General features: G+C 42.0%; 1 protein-coding gene across 1 annotated transcript in view; it reads left to right on the forward strand.

The window, feature by feature from the left end:
• The window catches only part of LOC146796600 (lysosomal alpha-glucosidase-like), an 854,317-nt gene that overhangs the window by 817,479 nt on the left and 20,980 nt on the right, over positions 1 to 15,858 (forward strand). Inside the window, exon 19 of the mRNA XM_085629244.1 lies at positions 10,326 to 10,472. Within this exon, the coding sequence (XP_085485370.1) occupies positions 10,326 to 10,472 (147 nt within the window). The remainder of the gene's footprint in view (positions 1 to 10,325; positions 10,473 to 15,858) is intronic.

Genomic DNA, 15,858 nt, shown 5'->3' on the forward strand with positions numbered 1-15,858 from the left:
CAGCTGGGCCAATGACAGACCCCTCTCACTGCCCCACCCTGTGATTACCATGGTGATGGACATGGAACTGATGGGTTGGGGAGGCCACCTGAGAGTGGGGGAGATCAGAGGCGTGTGGTCTCTGGCAGAAATCCACCTCTACGTCCGTTTGGAGGAGTAGGGTGATTTGCTTACCATTGAAGGCCTTCCTGGCAACCATCAAGGGGAGGGTGCTGCAGGTCCTCATGGACACCACCACCATGTAGTATTGCAGTAAGCAGGGTGGGGTGAGGTGCTGTCCTAGGGGGCCCCACCCCTTTGGAACTTGCTGAGTCTGCAGTGCATTTCTCTGGTTATACGCCAGCTGGCAGGATCTTCAAAAAGCCAAGGCGGATAAACTCAACTGGCGATGGCTGGCAGATCAAAAATGGCAGTTACACCTGGAGAAGGCACAGGGCATCTTTCACTATTGGCAGGAATTTTGGCTCGATCTTCTTGCCACTGCCAAGTTTGTGCAATTTTAATGCTTCGGCGCACCAAAGTTCCCAAGAAAGCTGTCCCTCTGGGACTCATTCGACATGGAGTGAAGCATGGAATTCCTGTACGCCTTACCGACCTACCTCTCCTACCACGAGTTCTCAAGCTGATCGGAAACACTGAGGCTCAAGGCATCCTAATGGTTCCACATTGGGCTAGGAGAGCGTTGGGTACCTGGAATTTCTGGGCATAAGCATCTGTCCTCCAATCAGGCTGCAACTTCAGGGGGATCTTCTATCGTAGGGCAGGGCCTTGCAGACTGCATATCCATGCATGGATATTGAGCGGTGACAATCTCCTTTAACCACCCTGCCAGAGTTGTTGTTGTCACCTAGACGTAAAGGAGTCCTTCCACGAAATTTATATATGCCAGACGCTGGGATAAGGTTGTGGCTTTGTGTAGTGCCCACCAAATTTAACCCTTGCAGCCCAATCTGTTGGATGTATTGTTTGTTTTGCCTTTGGCCCAGCAGGGACTAGCCCTAGGTACTCTTAAAGATTACTTGTTGGCCCTTTCGGTCTTTCTGCATTTACCGGATCAACTATCCTTAATCAAATCACCTGTTGTGTTGCATTTGCTTAAAGGTTTGCAACATATGATTCGGCCAAAGCCCTTTGTGATGCCACCGTGGACTTAAATTTGATTTTCACTTTCCTCATGTTGTACCCCTTTTGAAGCAATGTACAGTAAGTTGTTGTACTTCCTCACTTTGAAAACCGTCTTTTTAGTTGTAATAATATCAGCACATTTTGCGTGGGCGTCAGCCCTCTTCATCCATTTGCCTTATAAGAACTTTTTCCAGACAAACTGCTGTTAGACTCGAGTTGCATTCTTACAGACGATGATGATGCCTATTTCATGTCCTACAAACCATCACTCTTCTGACCTTGTTTGCTCTACCTCATCCCTCGAAGAGGGAGAATAATTGCTATTGCCTTGACACAAGAGAGTGCTGAGCTTTTATATCAATCATACCAAGGAACATCTTGTGGCAATCGGCTGATTGTGGGGTTCTCTGGAGCAAAGAAGACAAAGCGGGGCAGAAGCGGACTATATCATAATGGATAGTCCTGTATTAAGATCTGCTATGCGTTGGCTAACAAGCAGCCTCCTGAAGACCTCAGAGCTCATTCCGCTAGAGCGAAGGATGGCACCACTGCCTTGGCATGTGGAGTGCCTGCCCTGGATACCCTTTGGGCAGCTACGTGGGCATCAGTGCACACGTTCACAATTTTTCTACTGCCTTGACAATCAAGTCTGCTGGGATGGGTGTTTTGCCCATTCGGTCCTGCAGGACTTTAGTCTGAGACATTCTACAGGCCCACTACCTTACAGGGTACTGCTTTGGTATCTGTTCACATGGTGTGTAAGCTGTGGTTGGAAGAAGAACAAGTTACTTACCTTCCATAACACTCTTGCTGGTAAATACCATAACCGCAGGTTCCTCACCGCCGGTCCAACTTCCCTGTTCTATGGCGTGGTCTCCCTTTCCCATCTAAAAGGCTCCCAGCTTAGGAATAAGTAAGAGTTAAGTCTTTATTTAATTTTCAGTGAAGACTAGATGAGTATACATTTTAAGTGCTGTCACAATGTTGTTACTTACATGTAAGTTCTTCCTTAATTTATCCCCACAAGAAGGATGCTATTGAATGGGAAAAATGGTATTGATGCCCTACGTTAGGTTAATATAAAAATGTTAAAGTAATCCTATATTTTGAAAATAACTAGTTGAATATTCTTCCTGAATTAAAGTCACAGGAGTTTGCAAATCTATAATAAAATGCTGAGACATTCACTTGAAAGCATTGGTTATTGCTCGCCAAAGAGTCTGGGATTAGCAAAATACTATTTATATATTTTTCAAATGTAATTCCTCTAGCATTTTACTTTTCATTGCTTCAGCCTGCTTGAAGTATTTTCCTTTGACATATTGGGAACCCTCAGAGCAAATGTTATTATAGCTGGATAAACATAGACTCCACAACCATAGACGTTGTATTGTCTTCATCTACGGCAAGGTCCAAAAACATGCAACAAAAGCGACCAAATGCCAGCCAAGTTGCTCAAAGTCATAGAGGTGCCTGGCACTGGCACTGGCGACTCTTGAAGGAAAAGCTGGTGCTATTACTTTTGGGGCAAAGAAGCACAAATCAGAGCTGTCTTCTACTTAAGAGAAGTCACTGACAAAGACTTCCTCAGTGGTAAAGGAAATACTCAGATGACAAGAGGTAATTGTTACCAGATTTCAAAATTCCTCAAAATTCCTCTAATACGATGAAAATTCCTTCATCAATGACTTGATCATTTGCAAAACTGATGACAAGGTTTACGGACCCATAATTTCAGGTATCCACATGTCCATCAATGCCTACGATGACATCAGTAGTCATGTTATCGACTGGTACATCAGCAGTTTCAACACAACCAATGGAAGCACAAAGTTCATAAACTGCCAGTGAACGTGTTGCTGATGATGCCTTTGTCAACTAGAACAAATTATCATTCTTGTTTTGTGGGTACTACAGTCGACAGCCATAGTGTCTTTAGGTTTTTGTGGTTCCACAACATCGCCATTGTCATTGTCCTTTTTCCTCTTTATTGGTATCACCAATTTTCACCAATTTTCAGGAAGAGGACCAAGAGCTGCAAGGTTGGTCATCAGCTTTTTGTAGATTAAAAAAATTAAGAAACTAATCAATGATGTCCAAGATGTAGCCCTAGACCTCAGGAACTGCCTTTATTGGCACATCACAGAGGCTAACAAGCATGGGATGCCTTCAGTTGCTTAGATACTGGTACCATTCGAACTTTAACCAACACTAAAAAGTATCATCTAGGACATTTACCCTAGGCTTCGTCTGACTACAATAGCAGGATCTCATCATACAAGGGTGAGCACACCACAACCACCTGTCATAGATCCAGTTACACAGACACCATAGGAAGACTCTGATTAACAAACCCTTCTGCCGCTATCCACTCCATGAGAAACAGGTTACCTTCACCCTGAACGATATTGAATGATTTTGTTGATTATGATATTTATGGAAGGAGTGAGCAAGATGATGGGATGATTGGAGCAAAAAGTGGTGACAGCAATTGTAATGTTGGTATAATGTTGGAAATTGATGATCAGGGCAACTTGAGGGCTCATTCCGGAGACCAGGATTCTGAGTGGGATCTGCACATGATGATGGATCCTAGATCCAGTGCCCAGAGATTCTCTCGAACAGCGGAGAAGTTCATGATCTCCTGAAAAAGGTATCTCAAAAGTTTATTCTGCCCTTCAGAGTAGTTGAAAAATTGAGTTTCTTATTCAATTTCAGGAAGGCATTTTTTTAATCTCCGTTCTTGATTACACCTTAAAAGAAGAAGTGGTAACTGAAGCTTAATTTCGAGTTCATCAGCCGATTACTCCATCACAAACATGATGGATATCCCATCCGCCATATTACAAGCGCATCATATCCAGTGGCACTTGTCATATGGTGAATGGGATGTCTGTCACAATTGTTTATGGAGTAACCCGTCCATCTAACTCTAAATCAGGCTGTAAGTCCAGTTACTGCCTGGGTAAATTTGTCAAGGACAGATAAGAAATACAAGACAATGGAATCTTCTAGAGTCGACATTCTAAATCAAGTAAAAGTGAATTTAGTGGTCTCAGCAGCAGTTCAAAACAGATCTAGAAATCCATTTACTCATTGTTAAGGGCGCTCCTGATGAAGAGGGTTGTAAATGTGATTCCATGGTAAAAAAAAAAAAAGTTTAATGTATTTATGAAGGATTCAGTCATAATTGCTAATGCATCAGCAGTACTACCTAGATCCAATTGTAGAATGATATTGCCAATTTCCTAGACAAGCTTCCAGAATATGAGCTGCAGGTTAGAGCCATTTTGAAAGCGGGATAAGCTACTTCATCAGTGCTCATTGATGTAGCCACAAATTAATTTGCAAATGGGTCAAATACATTGGTAATCCTATTGTGATGAGAAGGTGTGGCTGGCTCTAAAGTACATCTGTTAGACAAGAAGTCCAGTCTGGCATCAATGATATGGTTTCTAATGGACAAACTGTCTTTGGAAATCTAATACCAAACGCTCTAGGATCCATTGAAACTATACAAAGACCAAGATCTTTTGGTTCACTTAAAAAAATCCAGTTGTTTCAGTACTGCAACCACCAAAATAAAAGGTTATCAACATCAGTCATCTAATTTGTGAAAGTACGGGCAATATTACAGCCACGAACCACAGGCAATTTATCCACAACAGCAGAGACCACAAACAGGTCAATTCAACAAGCAGAGGCATATAAGCAGCCAGCCTTTGTGAGTCATTTGAATTGAGCCTGACATCATTTGGATCACTACTGCCATTTTAACCTGCCCTAGGGAGCACAATAATTAACTTCCTTTAAAAAAAAGTGTAGGGTGGTTGGTGCTGGAGATCATCAGGCACAGTCACACTATAGAGCTCATGAAGACATCACTTGCATTCCCCCCCAAAGAACCTAAAGGAGCTAATCAAGGAAATTGTAAATATTTTGTAAAAGAAACTACAAAAAGTACCAATCTCTCAATTTGCAAGGCTTCTACTTGAGAATTGTGATGCTACTAAAACATTATTCTGGAGATTGGGGGCTTATGCTAGATCTATTGCACCTGAACAAATACCTAAAAAAACAGGTTTTTAAATAGCCCCCATAATTTATTTTTTTACCATGTCTGCTGAGATTAGCAAAAGTAGGCCTGGGGTATGGTTCACTAAAAGTACTTTTAGCATATAGTTTGAGATAAATTTAGAATCCAAAGATCCATTACTCTACTCTTCAAGGCTAATAATGAAATTCATGAGAGGCCTGTTCAGAACTTTCCCATCATGATTTTCACTATCTCGGGCACGCAATACAGTTTTAACAGACCTAATCAGACCTCTTTAAACAGATACATAGAGCATCCATCAAAACTTCTTATGGAAGAGAGCTGCTCTGCTAACTAAAACGTCAGCGAAAAGATTGAGCGAAATTACAAGTAATTTCTTGTAAAGATCCATATTTATGCTTCTTTAAAGATAATTTCTATAAACCACAGATCTAATAGTTATTCGTTAAGTTCTAGCAATATTTCCTCTAAACTTAAATATTTAATTATGAACTTTCTTGCCGCAACCTACTACTGAAGTTGAAAGAGGATTACATTCTCTGGACATTAAGAGATGTTTGAAGTTGAGTCTGATAGTTCCCCACTTCCCAGTAGGAACTGTGCGTTTGTTGGGCAACATAAACGTCGGGATGGTGCCAGATGATTCTGTGCACCCCCACAAAATATGTCGTCCTAGAGACCATTTAGCCCACAGTGCCACCATAGGCACCCCCCAAAACCTAGACCGGTAGCAAATGGTTTCGGCAACCACTAAACATGACAACCCTGAGTTCACCCAGGGATCGTGGTAACAGATCTAGAACCTTTTCGCTTAGTCACTCATACTCACTATCACAGTGGGGTATTTTCAATATTTATTGAACAATCATGATTCTTGTATATAATAGATGTGCTGCATTGATCAATAGACCGGAGCAGATGAGAGTGATTAGCAATATAAGGACAGTGAATAGAATGAAGAGTTCCACCATCTTGCTGAGACAACGTGTATATATATGTATATATATGTATATATATATATATATATATGTGCAGACATTTAAAGAAAAAACATATATATATATCGTACTCCTACTGCGTGTTCCCTAATCTAGGTGCCTAGGATGTATGTATTAGTTCTGCCAGAGATCCCCCATTGGATGATCCAATCCCATTAATTGAAGGGAAAGAATGTAGGTCCCTGTCGTGGTCACAAGTTGGACATCCCTCGCCGACTGAACAGCTAATACCTGGCCTGAGGTTTCAGTATGTAGCGACCTCACAAATGACAGCAAGTGCTGCTCTGTTAATATCCGAAAATGCTTGTTTGTTTATAACAGAAATCATGCTTACCTTGGGCCGAGATTCTAGTCTGGCTGCTGTTGTTTATGTGCTATAGATAGCTGTGTCACCGCATGGATGATAACAACATTCACATTTGCAAAATGTATGTATAGACCTTATACGTGAACATCAAGGTATCATGATAGTGTTCTTGCAAAGTTGATTTTGTAAGCAAGTATAGTTTCATGGAAACTAATCTGCACTGTCATGGTTGCAAATGTGTGTCAAAAGTCATTGTGTCAGAGTGAAGGCAACTTAGGAGAAACCTTGTGTGTATGTAAAATGGCTGTGTTTCCCTCTAGGCCTAACCGGGACACATGACAGTTCTAGTTAGAGCAAACCAAAGATTTTCGTTAATCAAATCAGCTTCTTGTAGCTTATAGTCAGTCAAACAAGGATCAACTCTTAACTAAACAAACCTTGTCCATGTGTGTATTCACCTTGGCATATAGTATGATGAACAGACCTATTTCAGACACTATTGGTGCCCTTGTGACTTGAAGTAAGGCTGCCAGAATTGAAGTCTTGATGGGTGTAAATCTATAAATGAACTTTCGAACCTGCAAGGACTCAACAGTAGGACAAACGGTGCTTCAAAACATTTTCACATAAGGTGAGCCTCATTCGCTACTACCATTAACTGTTTGGTATTGCTTTGTTAATCTTGATGCAAATGTACAAATCTATGAAAGACTGGAGAAGAAAAAAGTAACTCACATGTAGCTATGTTTTTCGACCATTGGTATCTTTCATGGATTTACATGCGACCCACCTTTCTCCTATTTTCATGAGGCTTCAGGATATATTCATTTTTCACCGCTACAAGCTTAGAAATCTGGCAGTAGGCAGCCTCTGAGATCATCCTGGTTATCTCATGGGGTGGAGTTCGAGTGACATAATGAGGCTGACTAGTTACATATAGTCTGTGGCTGCTTTCAGTGTTATTGTGTCTATATACACTGCTATGCTAACATTGAGTACCGAGGGTCCCAGCCTGATGTCTGGGTAAAATTCAAACCTGGAGGTAGTTTCAGCTGAGTAATGTTTTTCTTCTTCCTGACTCCAGTTACATATAGCTGATTATAGAGCACTGGATATTTTATAAAATAGCACTTTGAAAAAGATCTGCTAATGCAATGGTGTAGTAAGATGACTATATTGTTGGATAACTTAAGGTTGGTTCCCTAAGAGTACATGCTTTCCATGCAACATCATTCTTATAAAGTTAATAAGATGAGAAATCTTTAGGATAGAGAAATCGCAGTGGAAGCAATCCACAAATATACTTCAATTTCCACTATGGCTTCCTTGGAGAACCACAATAGTACTTAATAAAGATAGATTGAGAGTCAAATGTGTTCGGAGCATCTACTACTGTGTGTGGTGGCAACAAATATTACCAGTGTGTAAAACAAATGGTTGAGCATGTTTTATTATTCTGGAGAAATCGAATAGGCTATTGTCATTGCTGTTGCTCCCACTGTTCAGAAAAGCTCAAAGGCGTACAGTGCAGGAAATTATTACCTACGTATTGTGATGCAAATACTTTTTTTTGGTAGAAAGCTGGCATATTATCAAAATATTTTCTAAGATATAAAAGGAAATTATTACTAGGGCTGCTTTTAATGAGAAATATATTTAAGTTAAAAAAAAAATCATGAATTAAAAAATGCAAATAAACCAAAGCTTCCAAACAATACATAACCATGCACTTCAGGGGCTAACAACCCCCTTCTTGGTAGACCCAAGGTGATTCCACCAGCAGGAAAGCCTCTATTACTGCTCTTATCAAGATATTGGCAGAGCAACAAACTGGAATTAGCCCATAGCTACACCAGACACTATTGTCTTGAGTCACGAGCAGTAGCTGTCATAGGACAGTCACCTCTGTAAACTATGTTTAAATAATAGAGTGGTATATGTGTTGCTTTCTCTTCTTGTTTTCGAATTGCTTTGGCTTTCTCCCCAGTCTTTAGTTTGTAGCTTTGGTTTTTCGTTTCCGCCCTTTTCAAAATAGCCGTTTGAAAAAGATAAACACAGCTTTTTCTTAAATGTAAGTTCACTATATTTGTTTCCAAAAGTAAAGCCATACAGAGGTATGTGATGTAGGTTTTAAAACGGGTGCTTTTCTTTGTCCTTTGAAAGTATCCTGAAATTCTGCAAATTCAATGTTTGCAACTTTAATACCATTACTCTTAATGGAGAATTAAGATTACAAGTGAGTAATCTTTATTGACTGGTTATGTATAAACCTTTTATGTTTTGGTTATTAATTGTTGATATCATTTATTCTGTGAAACCTCTTCACTTCAGCAATGGCAACAAGTATTCCCTTGTTGTAAGACATAATTCTAATCCTAGCTGCTAAAATACCCTAAACTAGGGAATCTATTGAAGTAGAATAACCACCAGTATAGGTAGAAGTTAAAGGTTGCTAATTAGGCAGAACAGTGGAGGAGAAAGGATTTCAGAAATACCTCCCTGTCCATTCGCTACTGTAGTAAAATATGCCATTTCATCAATGTCTTTTACTTAGGTCCTTTAGTCAAAAGCTGGATGAAAATGAAGTCCCTCAGCAGGTGTGATGTGTGGTAACATATGGAGGGGGTCTTTTGTGCCCCCTTTCCATGATGGGGCAGCTCTCTGGTGACTATCCCTCTACATCTTTCCAGGTGTTTGGGAGATCCACAAAGTCTTCCTTTCGAAAACTGCCAGGATAGGATCTGCGAAAGTTAGTGTTTTCTGTTCTCTTTTTCCCTTCCCTTGCTAGCATGTATTACCATAAAGGTGTACAGTATCTGAGGTGAAATGGAACAATTGCATTTTATGGCACACACTCCTGTACAACCGGTTACTTAGCCATTTGGTGAAGCTCGGCATTATGCACTGCCTGTTGGTAAATCCACCAATGGAGCACACCAGTCATTAATGATTATCACTGTGTAATCGGCAGCCATCATCATTGATCGGTGCCCAGCAGTACTCTGCCGTCTATTCCGAATTGTAGACCTTAATGCATTAACTATTTTATTAATTATGTTTGATCTCCAAGAATACAGTATGTTCCAGTAGTCCTACAAATCTTCCAATCCTGTTGTCACTAGGTATGGGAGGCGTTTTACGTCTAGTGACAGTTCTCTATTCTGTACATTCTGTCACAGAAGCCTTTTATTACCATAAATACGCAAACTCCGTCTTTTTTTGAATTCACTTTTTTGTTCACTAAGAAATTAGGAATTACCAGTGGAATCAGAAATTTGAGGTCTGGTTCCCCTAGTTAATTCCTCAGCGTTCGCCTGGAGATTCACCTAAAATCTCTGGGTAAATGTAAACAGATCCATAGTGTTTTCTGAGATCTGATCATTCTGATAGGGCTGGAAACTGCAGTTACTGATCTCATTGGAATTACTTGGCGATCATATTTAAGGCCCTAGTTGTGTGTGAAGTATTTCTACTGTCTGAAATATTTAAGTAAATTGTTATTATTAGCTGTGGTTAATCGGCTGATCATGAGCCTTTGTAGTCTGTGCACCTTTATGGTGTTGCCATATTTTACTAAATGTTATAAGAAATAACATTTTGTGTTTAAAGTTATGAGATAACGGAACATCAATTAAAGAGAGCCTGAAGAAAAGAAGTTTTCAACTCACTTTTTTCTATCCTAGCAAAACAATATATGTCTCAAGTAGCAAAGGTTTCATGTAACGCTCCTCCACATTTGTCGAAGTCCGATCCTAATCAGCAAATCACGTTCACACAACCTATGAATACCTGTACTGGAGGCTCTACACTTAAATGTAAACCTTCTTATTATTTTCAGAATACCTTTACATCTACTGTTCTTCATGCCAACGTGGAGGCCACTTACATGACTGTGGATGTACTGAAAGTGTTTGGGGTCCAGGCTCGGCCATCAAAGGTCATGGTCAACACCAAAGTAATTGCCTTCTCTTATCTGGAAAATCAGGTAAATACTGGCAATCTCTCTGGAAGGGGGCTTCCTAAATCTTTCATCTTTCAGTTGATACAGGGGGTGGGAGGGGAGGGTTTAACCAGATTGGCAAAACTCTCAATGTACTAAGCCATGCTGGGAAAGATCGTCACAAACAAAATGTTGTTATAGCTACATTTTAATTAATTAGATTAGATTTCTGGCTAACGTTTTAGCACAGTTATGAACTGACAGTCCAAATATGTTGTACTGCTAATCTGTTAAAATAACTTCATTTTATATCCACACTATTTTGATTTAGTTCAATATTTGATTGACTAACACAATCTGACACAAGGCCTTTAACAGGATGATACACCTATTACTTATCAAAGTTATTCATTTATGTTGCACTGTGTCCACTTAAGACAATAGATAAGCCTTGAATACTGCTGTTGCACAGCTTCCTTCTACAAATGTATGTGTTTGGAAGGACAGTGTTGAGCATAAATATCAATGAAGGGTTAGATTTGGGTGACCTCTCCTCAGATATTCTGTGCACTCCCACATTGACAGGCTCCACTTTTTAAGGCAGATGAGTTCTTGTTGCTAGATCAACTTGCGTCTTTTCCTTAGATTCAATGAAGAATAAAGTGCCAAACTATAAATCACTTTTGTTCGAACAGGAATGTTCTCTGTATAGTGTGAAGTCATGTTCCCCTGCCCTGACTGCTGACACTTCTTTATTTAGAGGGGGGAGACCCAGACACTGAAGTGGGAAAAGAGGAGACAAGGCTCCTTTAGAACTTCAATTAGGCCCTTTTACAGGGAGGAGCTTCTGATTAGTCTTCCTGAGCACTGCCATTTGGTTCATGGTAGGGGTGAAGGGTGGGGCTGCAGTGTCTTTCCTTAACAGTTAGAAGGGTCTCATAGCTGAGACCAATTCTTTACACCTTTCATATCATTGTCAGGGTGTCTATCGGAGATATGGGTTCAGATAACGCACACCTTTGTGCCTTTGTTATGGGTACTGCAGACTGGAGACAACCCTGCTCTAGGGAGCATCACTCTGCACAAATAGCTTGGGAGGACTGGTGAAAGAACCCCACCAAACCGACTCTAAAAGTTCAACAAATCCACAATCCCCTGTCGGTTTTGGCTGTATAAACCTGGGAGCCATCAACCCACTTCTTGTTCCACTTTCAAGTTCTCTTTAACCAAGGAAGGGAGAGCTCCACAGAGTGTTGAAAGGACTACTGTGCAACTAGAGCTGGATTCTGCATGCCAGGCAGCTTCCCGGAGTTGATGGGCCATCACCAGGGTACAGACTTGCTGGAAAAAGCCAACTCTCTGACCAGAAGCACCTTGAAGCCACCCTTCTGCAGAGAGAGGGAAGGGGCCTATCAAGCAGGCAATTGTGTAGCTGATCTGAAGCTCCACAGCAGGTTATTTTCTGATGCTTTTAGTCTGCCAGCTGAGTGAAGACTGAGGAGAGCAATCTGAATCGTTTGGGCTGCAGACTCCATGTGGATGACTGCCTGAGGAATCATGGACAGCAGTCGTCACCACTGCTCCCAAGCTGTGAAAGTCCCTTTTGTTCTTTCCTACCGCCCCATGTCCTCAGAGCAGGCTTCTAGACAGGATTTTCTGAAGGTTCACTCACAACTGATTTTTAGGTGCTTTTCAGTGCAGAGAGCCCTTCTGTCTATTCTGTATATGCCAGCAAGAGTCAAGAAAGAGGACTTCTGCAGCGGCCATCTTGGCATGGGCATGCGATGAACAGCTCTCAACTTTTTCTACTGAAAGCGACAGTGCAATCCCTACCGATCATTGGATGGACCATTTTTATCTGAATATATTTTATTTTGCATTTGCATCTTGCTGCTCATTTAAGTGGGGGCATCTTGGTGCTGTTGCACAGTCTCGAAGTAATCCTAGCTCTTAGAACAGACCTCCTGGGGTCTGCTACCTCTATATCCCGCTACTCAAACCGACCGCTGGGGCGGTAGTCCCGTCACTCTCCCCAGCATGGCTGGGCCCTGCCTGTCCTCCACGGGCGACAACTACTACACCATTGTCTATCCTCCTATCCTCTCATAATCTGCTGCTAAATCCCTCAAACACTCAATCTTGAAAAGTCATCCCGAGACGTTTCAGCGTGGACAAGGGCACAGTCATCAATGACCTCATCTTCCACTCCAGGAAAACGACTCTTTGGCGAAATGCCTTCTCGAACCTCCTCAAAGTACGGGAAGCCATGATCACACCGTCTGCATACCTGCGTGCTGACCTCACCATCACCGTGTACAATAGTGGCATCATCCTGATACAAGCGCCACCCAAAGACCTCATTAAAGTTGCGGACCTCTTCACCCTCCTTAAAAAATATGTTCACGACCCTACCCAGTCCAAGCTCCCCCCACAACACTCCTCGTCCAATCCACCAAGTGTGCCTAGCCTTTCACAAACCACACTTGCTAGGGATCACGTCACTGGTCGACCCAGCCCCTCTACCTTGCCACCAGCGCATGCCTACCACTGCGCACCTATACCACAGAACTCAGGCCTGCAAGCTCTCCCCTCTCTGCCGACTTCCAAAACTCCCCCTAGGGCTCACATCTCCAGCCAACCTAGCCCCTCTTCCATGCTACCAGCACATGCAAACAGAAGCGTCCCCAAACCCTTAACCTCCTGCTCGCAAAATCTTCCCGTACATATGGTTATTAAAACGCCTACTAGGGCCGACGGCACTGGTCGACCTAGCCCCACCACTAGGCTACCAGCACAGTACGTCAGAATTGCTCCCATCCTATCGGCCCGCAAGAACTTCCCTTTTATAGAGCTATTGATCGACTCAGCCCCACCACTAGGCTACCAGCACATTCCATCAGAATCCCTCGCATACAATCGGCCCCCTGCCTGCAAGAACTTCCCTCTTATAGAGATATTGATACTCTCCACCGCAGAGCTACCAAACTAACCCGGAGCATCCACAATTCCATTCTGGAGCTAAAGAACCTCCTGCACCCCACCAAACTCTCCTTCTTGAATCTCTGGCCCTCGCAGAAAGCTACCCCCATACACTAAGCCCCTTCGTCACCCACTACCACTATCCCTGAGACCCTTGCGCCCCCGCAAGCAACCTTGCCATCTCTCGGAGGAGGAAGTTCCATATGCATGTATTTATCCAAAAAGCAGTGCTAGACAACACATTGTTACTTAAAAATACACAGTATTTAGTCATATCATTTATTTGTTAGTGTTTGTGCAAAGCAGAAAAGAGGCAGTTCCCACAGCTTTGTCCAAATGAACACTGTGGCAAATGAGATTACTTTGGTGCTGCTACTGTTCATGTTGTTGTGTTGAAGTTAACCGTACTGGACTCATGAGGGCAATTGATAATGCATGTTTCTTGCCTCCATAGTGAGTCATGTTTTGCTGAGTTTCCAGAATAGATAGACTGTTATGTATTGCAGAGATGGCACATAAGCAGTAATAAACAAAAGATAGAAGATTTCTTAATTAACAATATGATCAATTTTGACTAACTGCATAAGCCAGTAAGGCATTACCGTAATATGTCTGAAAGTTAGGAAATAGCTCATTGTCCAGATAGTAAAATAGATTAGATTTGTGGATCAATCTGATGTAATCTTCAGGTCACTGATTCAAATTCCTGCAAAGTTAGCTTGGGTTTTATCATTTTAGGATTGATAAAATTGGTACTGTTGATTTGAAAATGTGATGCCTCGTACAGTTTTGTTTTACAAATATTAAGATATTCTCCAGTATTGGGGTATCTTTCATAGATTCACATGCTTGAATCATTCCCCGTCATCGAAGTGGGAGTCCCACTTTACATAAAAAGCAGTAAGTAATGACTTTAACATTAAATTTAATAGAGAAAAAACATTCACTTTAATATCTCATCCTAGTCATTAGGAATGGTCCAAACTCAAGCGAACTAGGCGACAGCACCCTCTAGAACCCTCTCCACCGAGGTTCCAGGCTTTCTGATTTTCTAACGCACGTCGTTGTGAAGGGAATCTCCCTGAGCTCTGCTCAATACTTTCTCTTTGGCCTACCGAATCTTTTCTCATCTTCAGATCAGCATGTTTTCTTCAAAGAGATCTCTTTTCAGGCATTGTGACTCTTGTGGGAAACTCAGACTTCATTTGGGTGATCCCCACGAGAAGCATATCTACTGCCTTCACCCTGATCATCAGGTGAGAGACCGTATGATTTGCAGAACTTTCTCTCAAAAGACTGAAAGATAGAGAAGAAAGTCTTCTTCTGTGGCTACAGAAGTTATAACTAAGGACAATCCTCTGTCTGATGAGGATAGTGATTCCTCGCTCAAAACTACTGCTTCTAAAAAGAGGACCAGTGAGGCGGAGTTGGTGTCCCCTAAGGCTGTTATGGTGCTGAAGAAACATCACCACACTTTAAACTCTTATGACCAGCCCTCTACTTCTTCTGAAAAAGGAGTCAACTTCTCACAAGGGTCATTCTGTGGCCTCTACGCCTTCTACAGCATCCAAGATAAAACCAACGTCTAGGTCTCTTCCGTAGACGATTCAATTACCTCAAAAAGACCCTCCGTCGACGAAGCCATCAAGGACACCCACATCAATGAAAGCTTACGTCGCCATGACAACGACGTGGACCTTCTCTTCACCTCAGTCCAAGCTCATCATGTTGTCGTCCTCGTCTCCTTCAACTATAGTCTCTGTAAGGGTGAGACCATCTACATTGAAGACAGCATCGTCTTCAATGTCGACGAGAAATAAAGGACTTTCGTTTAAAGAATAGTTGACGGATCTCTTATCACTGCTGCGCCTGTCGATGAAAAAACAAGATCCCTTGTCGACAGTAGCCCCGTCAATGGAGCCAAAGACTACGGACACTGACCTCCGTTGTCTATCTTCGTCGACTTCGAAACTGTTGACAGAAGAACGGTTGGCGAAAGCTTTGTTGTCAACTTCCTCGTCAACGGTTTGTTTGACATAGTCGTCGTTGCTGGCCCCGTTGACGGTTTTGCCCTTATCTCACGAAAATACTTCAGATTCTGCGTCAATGAGGGGGAAAGCTACCCAGGACACTGTTTTGTCAGCTACAGTTCCTCAGTCTAAGAGAAGAGATTCTCAAAAAGTGATTTTACCTATCCACACTTCTCCTAGTAAGGAATCTCTCTGTCCTCCAGAGGAGATGTTTGATTATGAAGATGAGGAGGAAGATTCAGAGGACGATGGCATGTTCGGCTTGGCTCGCAGTCCTTCAGACCTTCGGATAAAGTGCCAGGATGATGAGGATGACAAAGAGCTACAAACTATTAAAAAAGATACAGATACTGCAAAGGCTCTAGGCACTCTGCAGTTCAAGAAGCAGCCTTTTTGTGGAGCCAGAGGACGTGGCTCGTCCT

Source organism: Triturus cristatus, chromosome 10 (assembly GCF_964204655.1).
Source record: "Triturus cristatus chromosome 10, aTriCri1.1, whole genome shotgun sequence".
Classification (NCBI taxonomy): domain Eukaryota; kingdom Metazoa; phylum Chordata; class Amphibia; order Caudata; family Salamandridae; genus Triturus; species Triturus cristatus.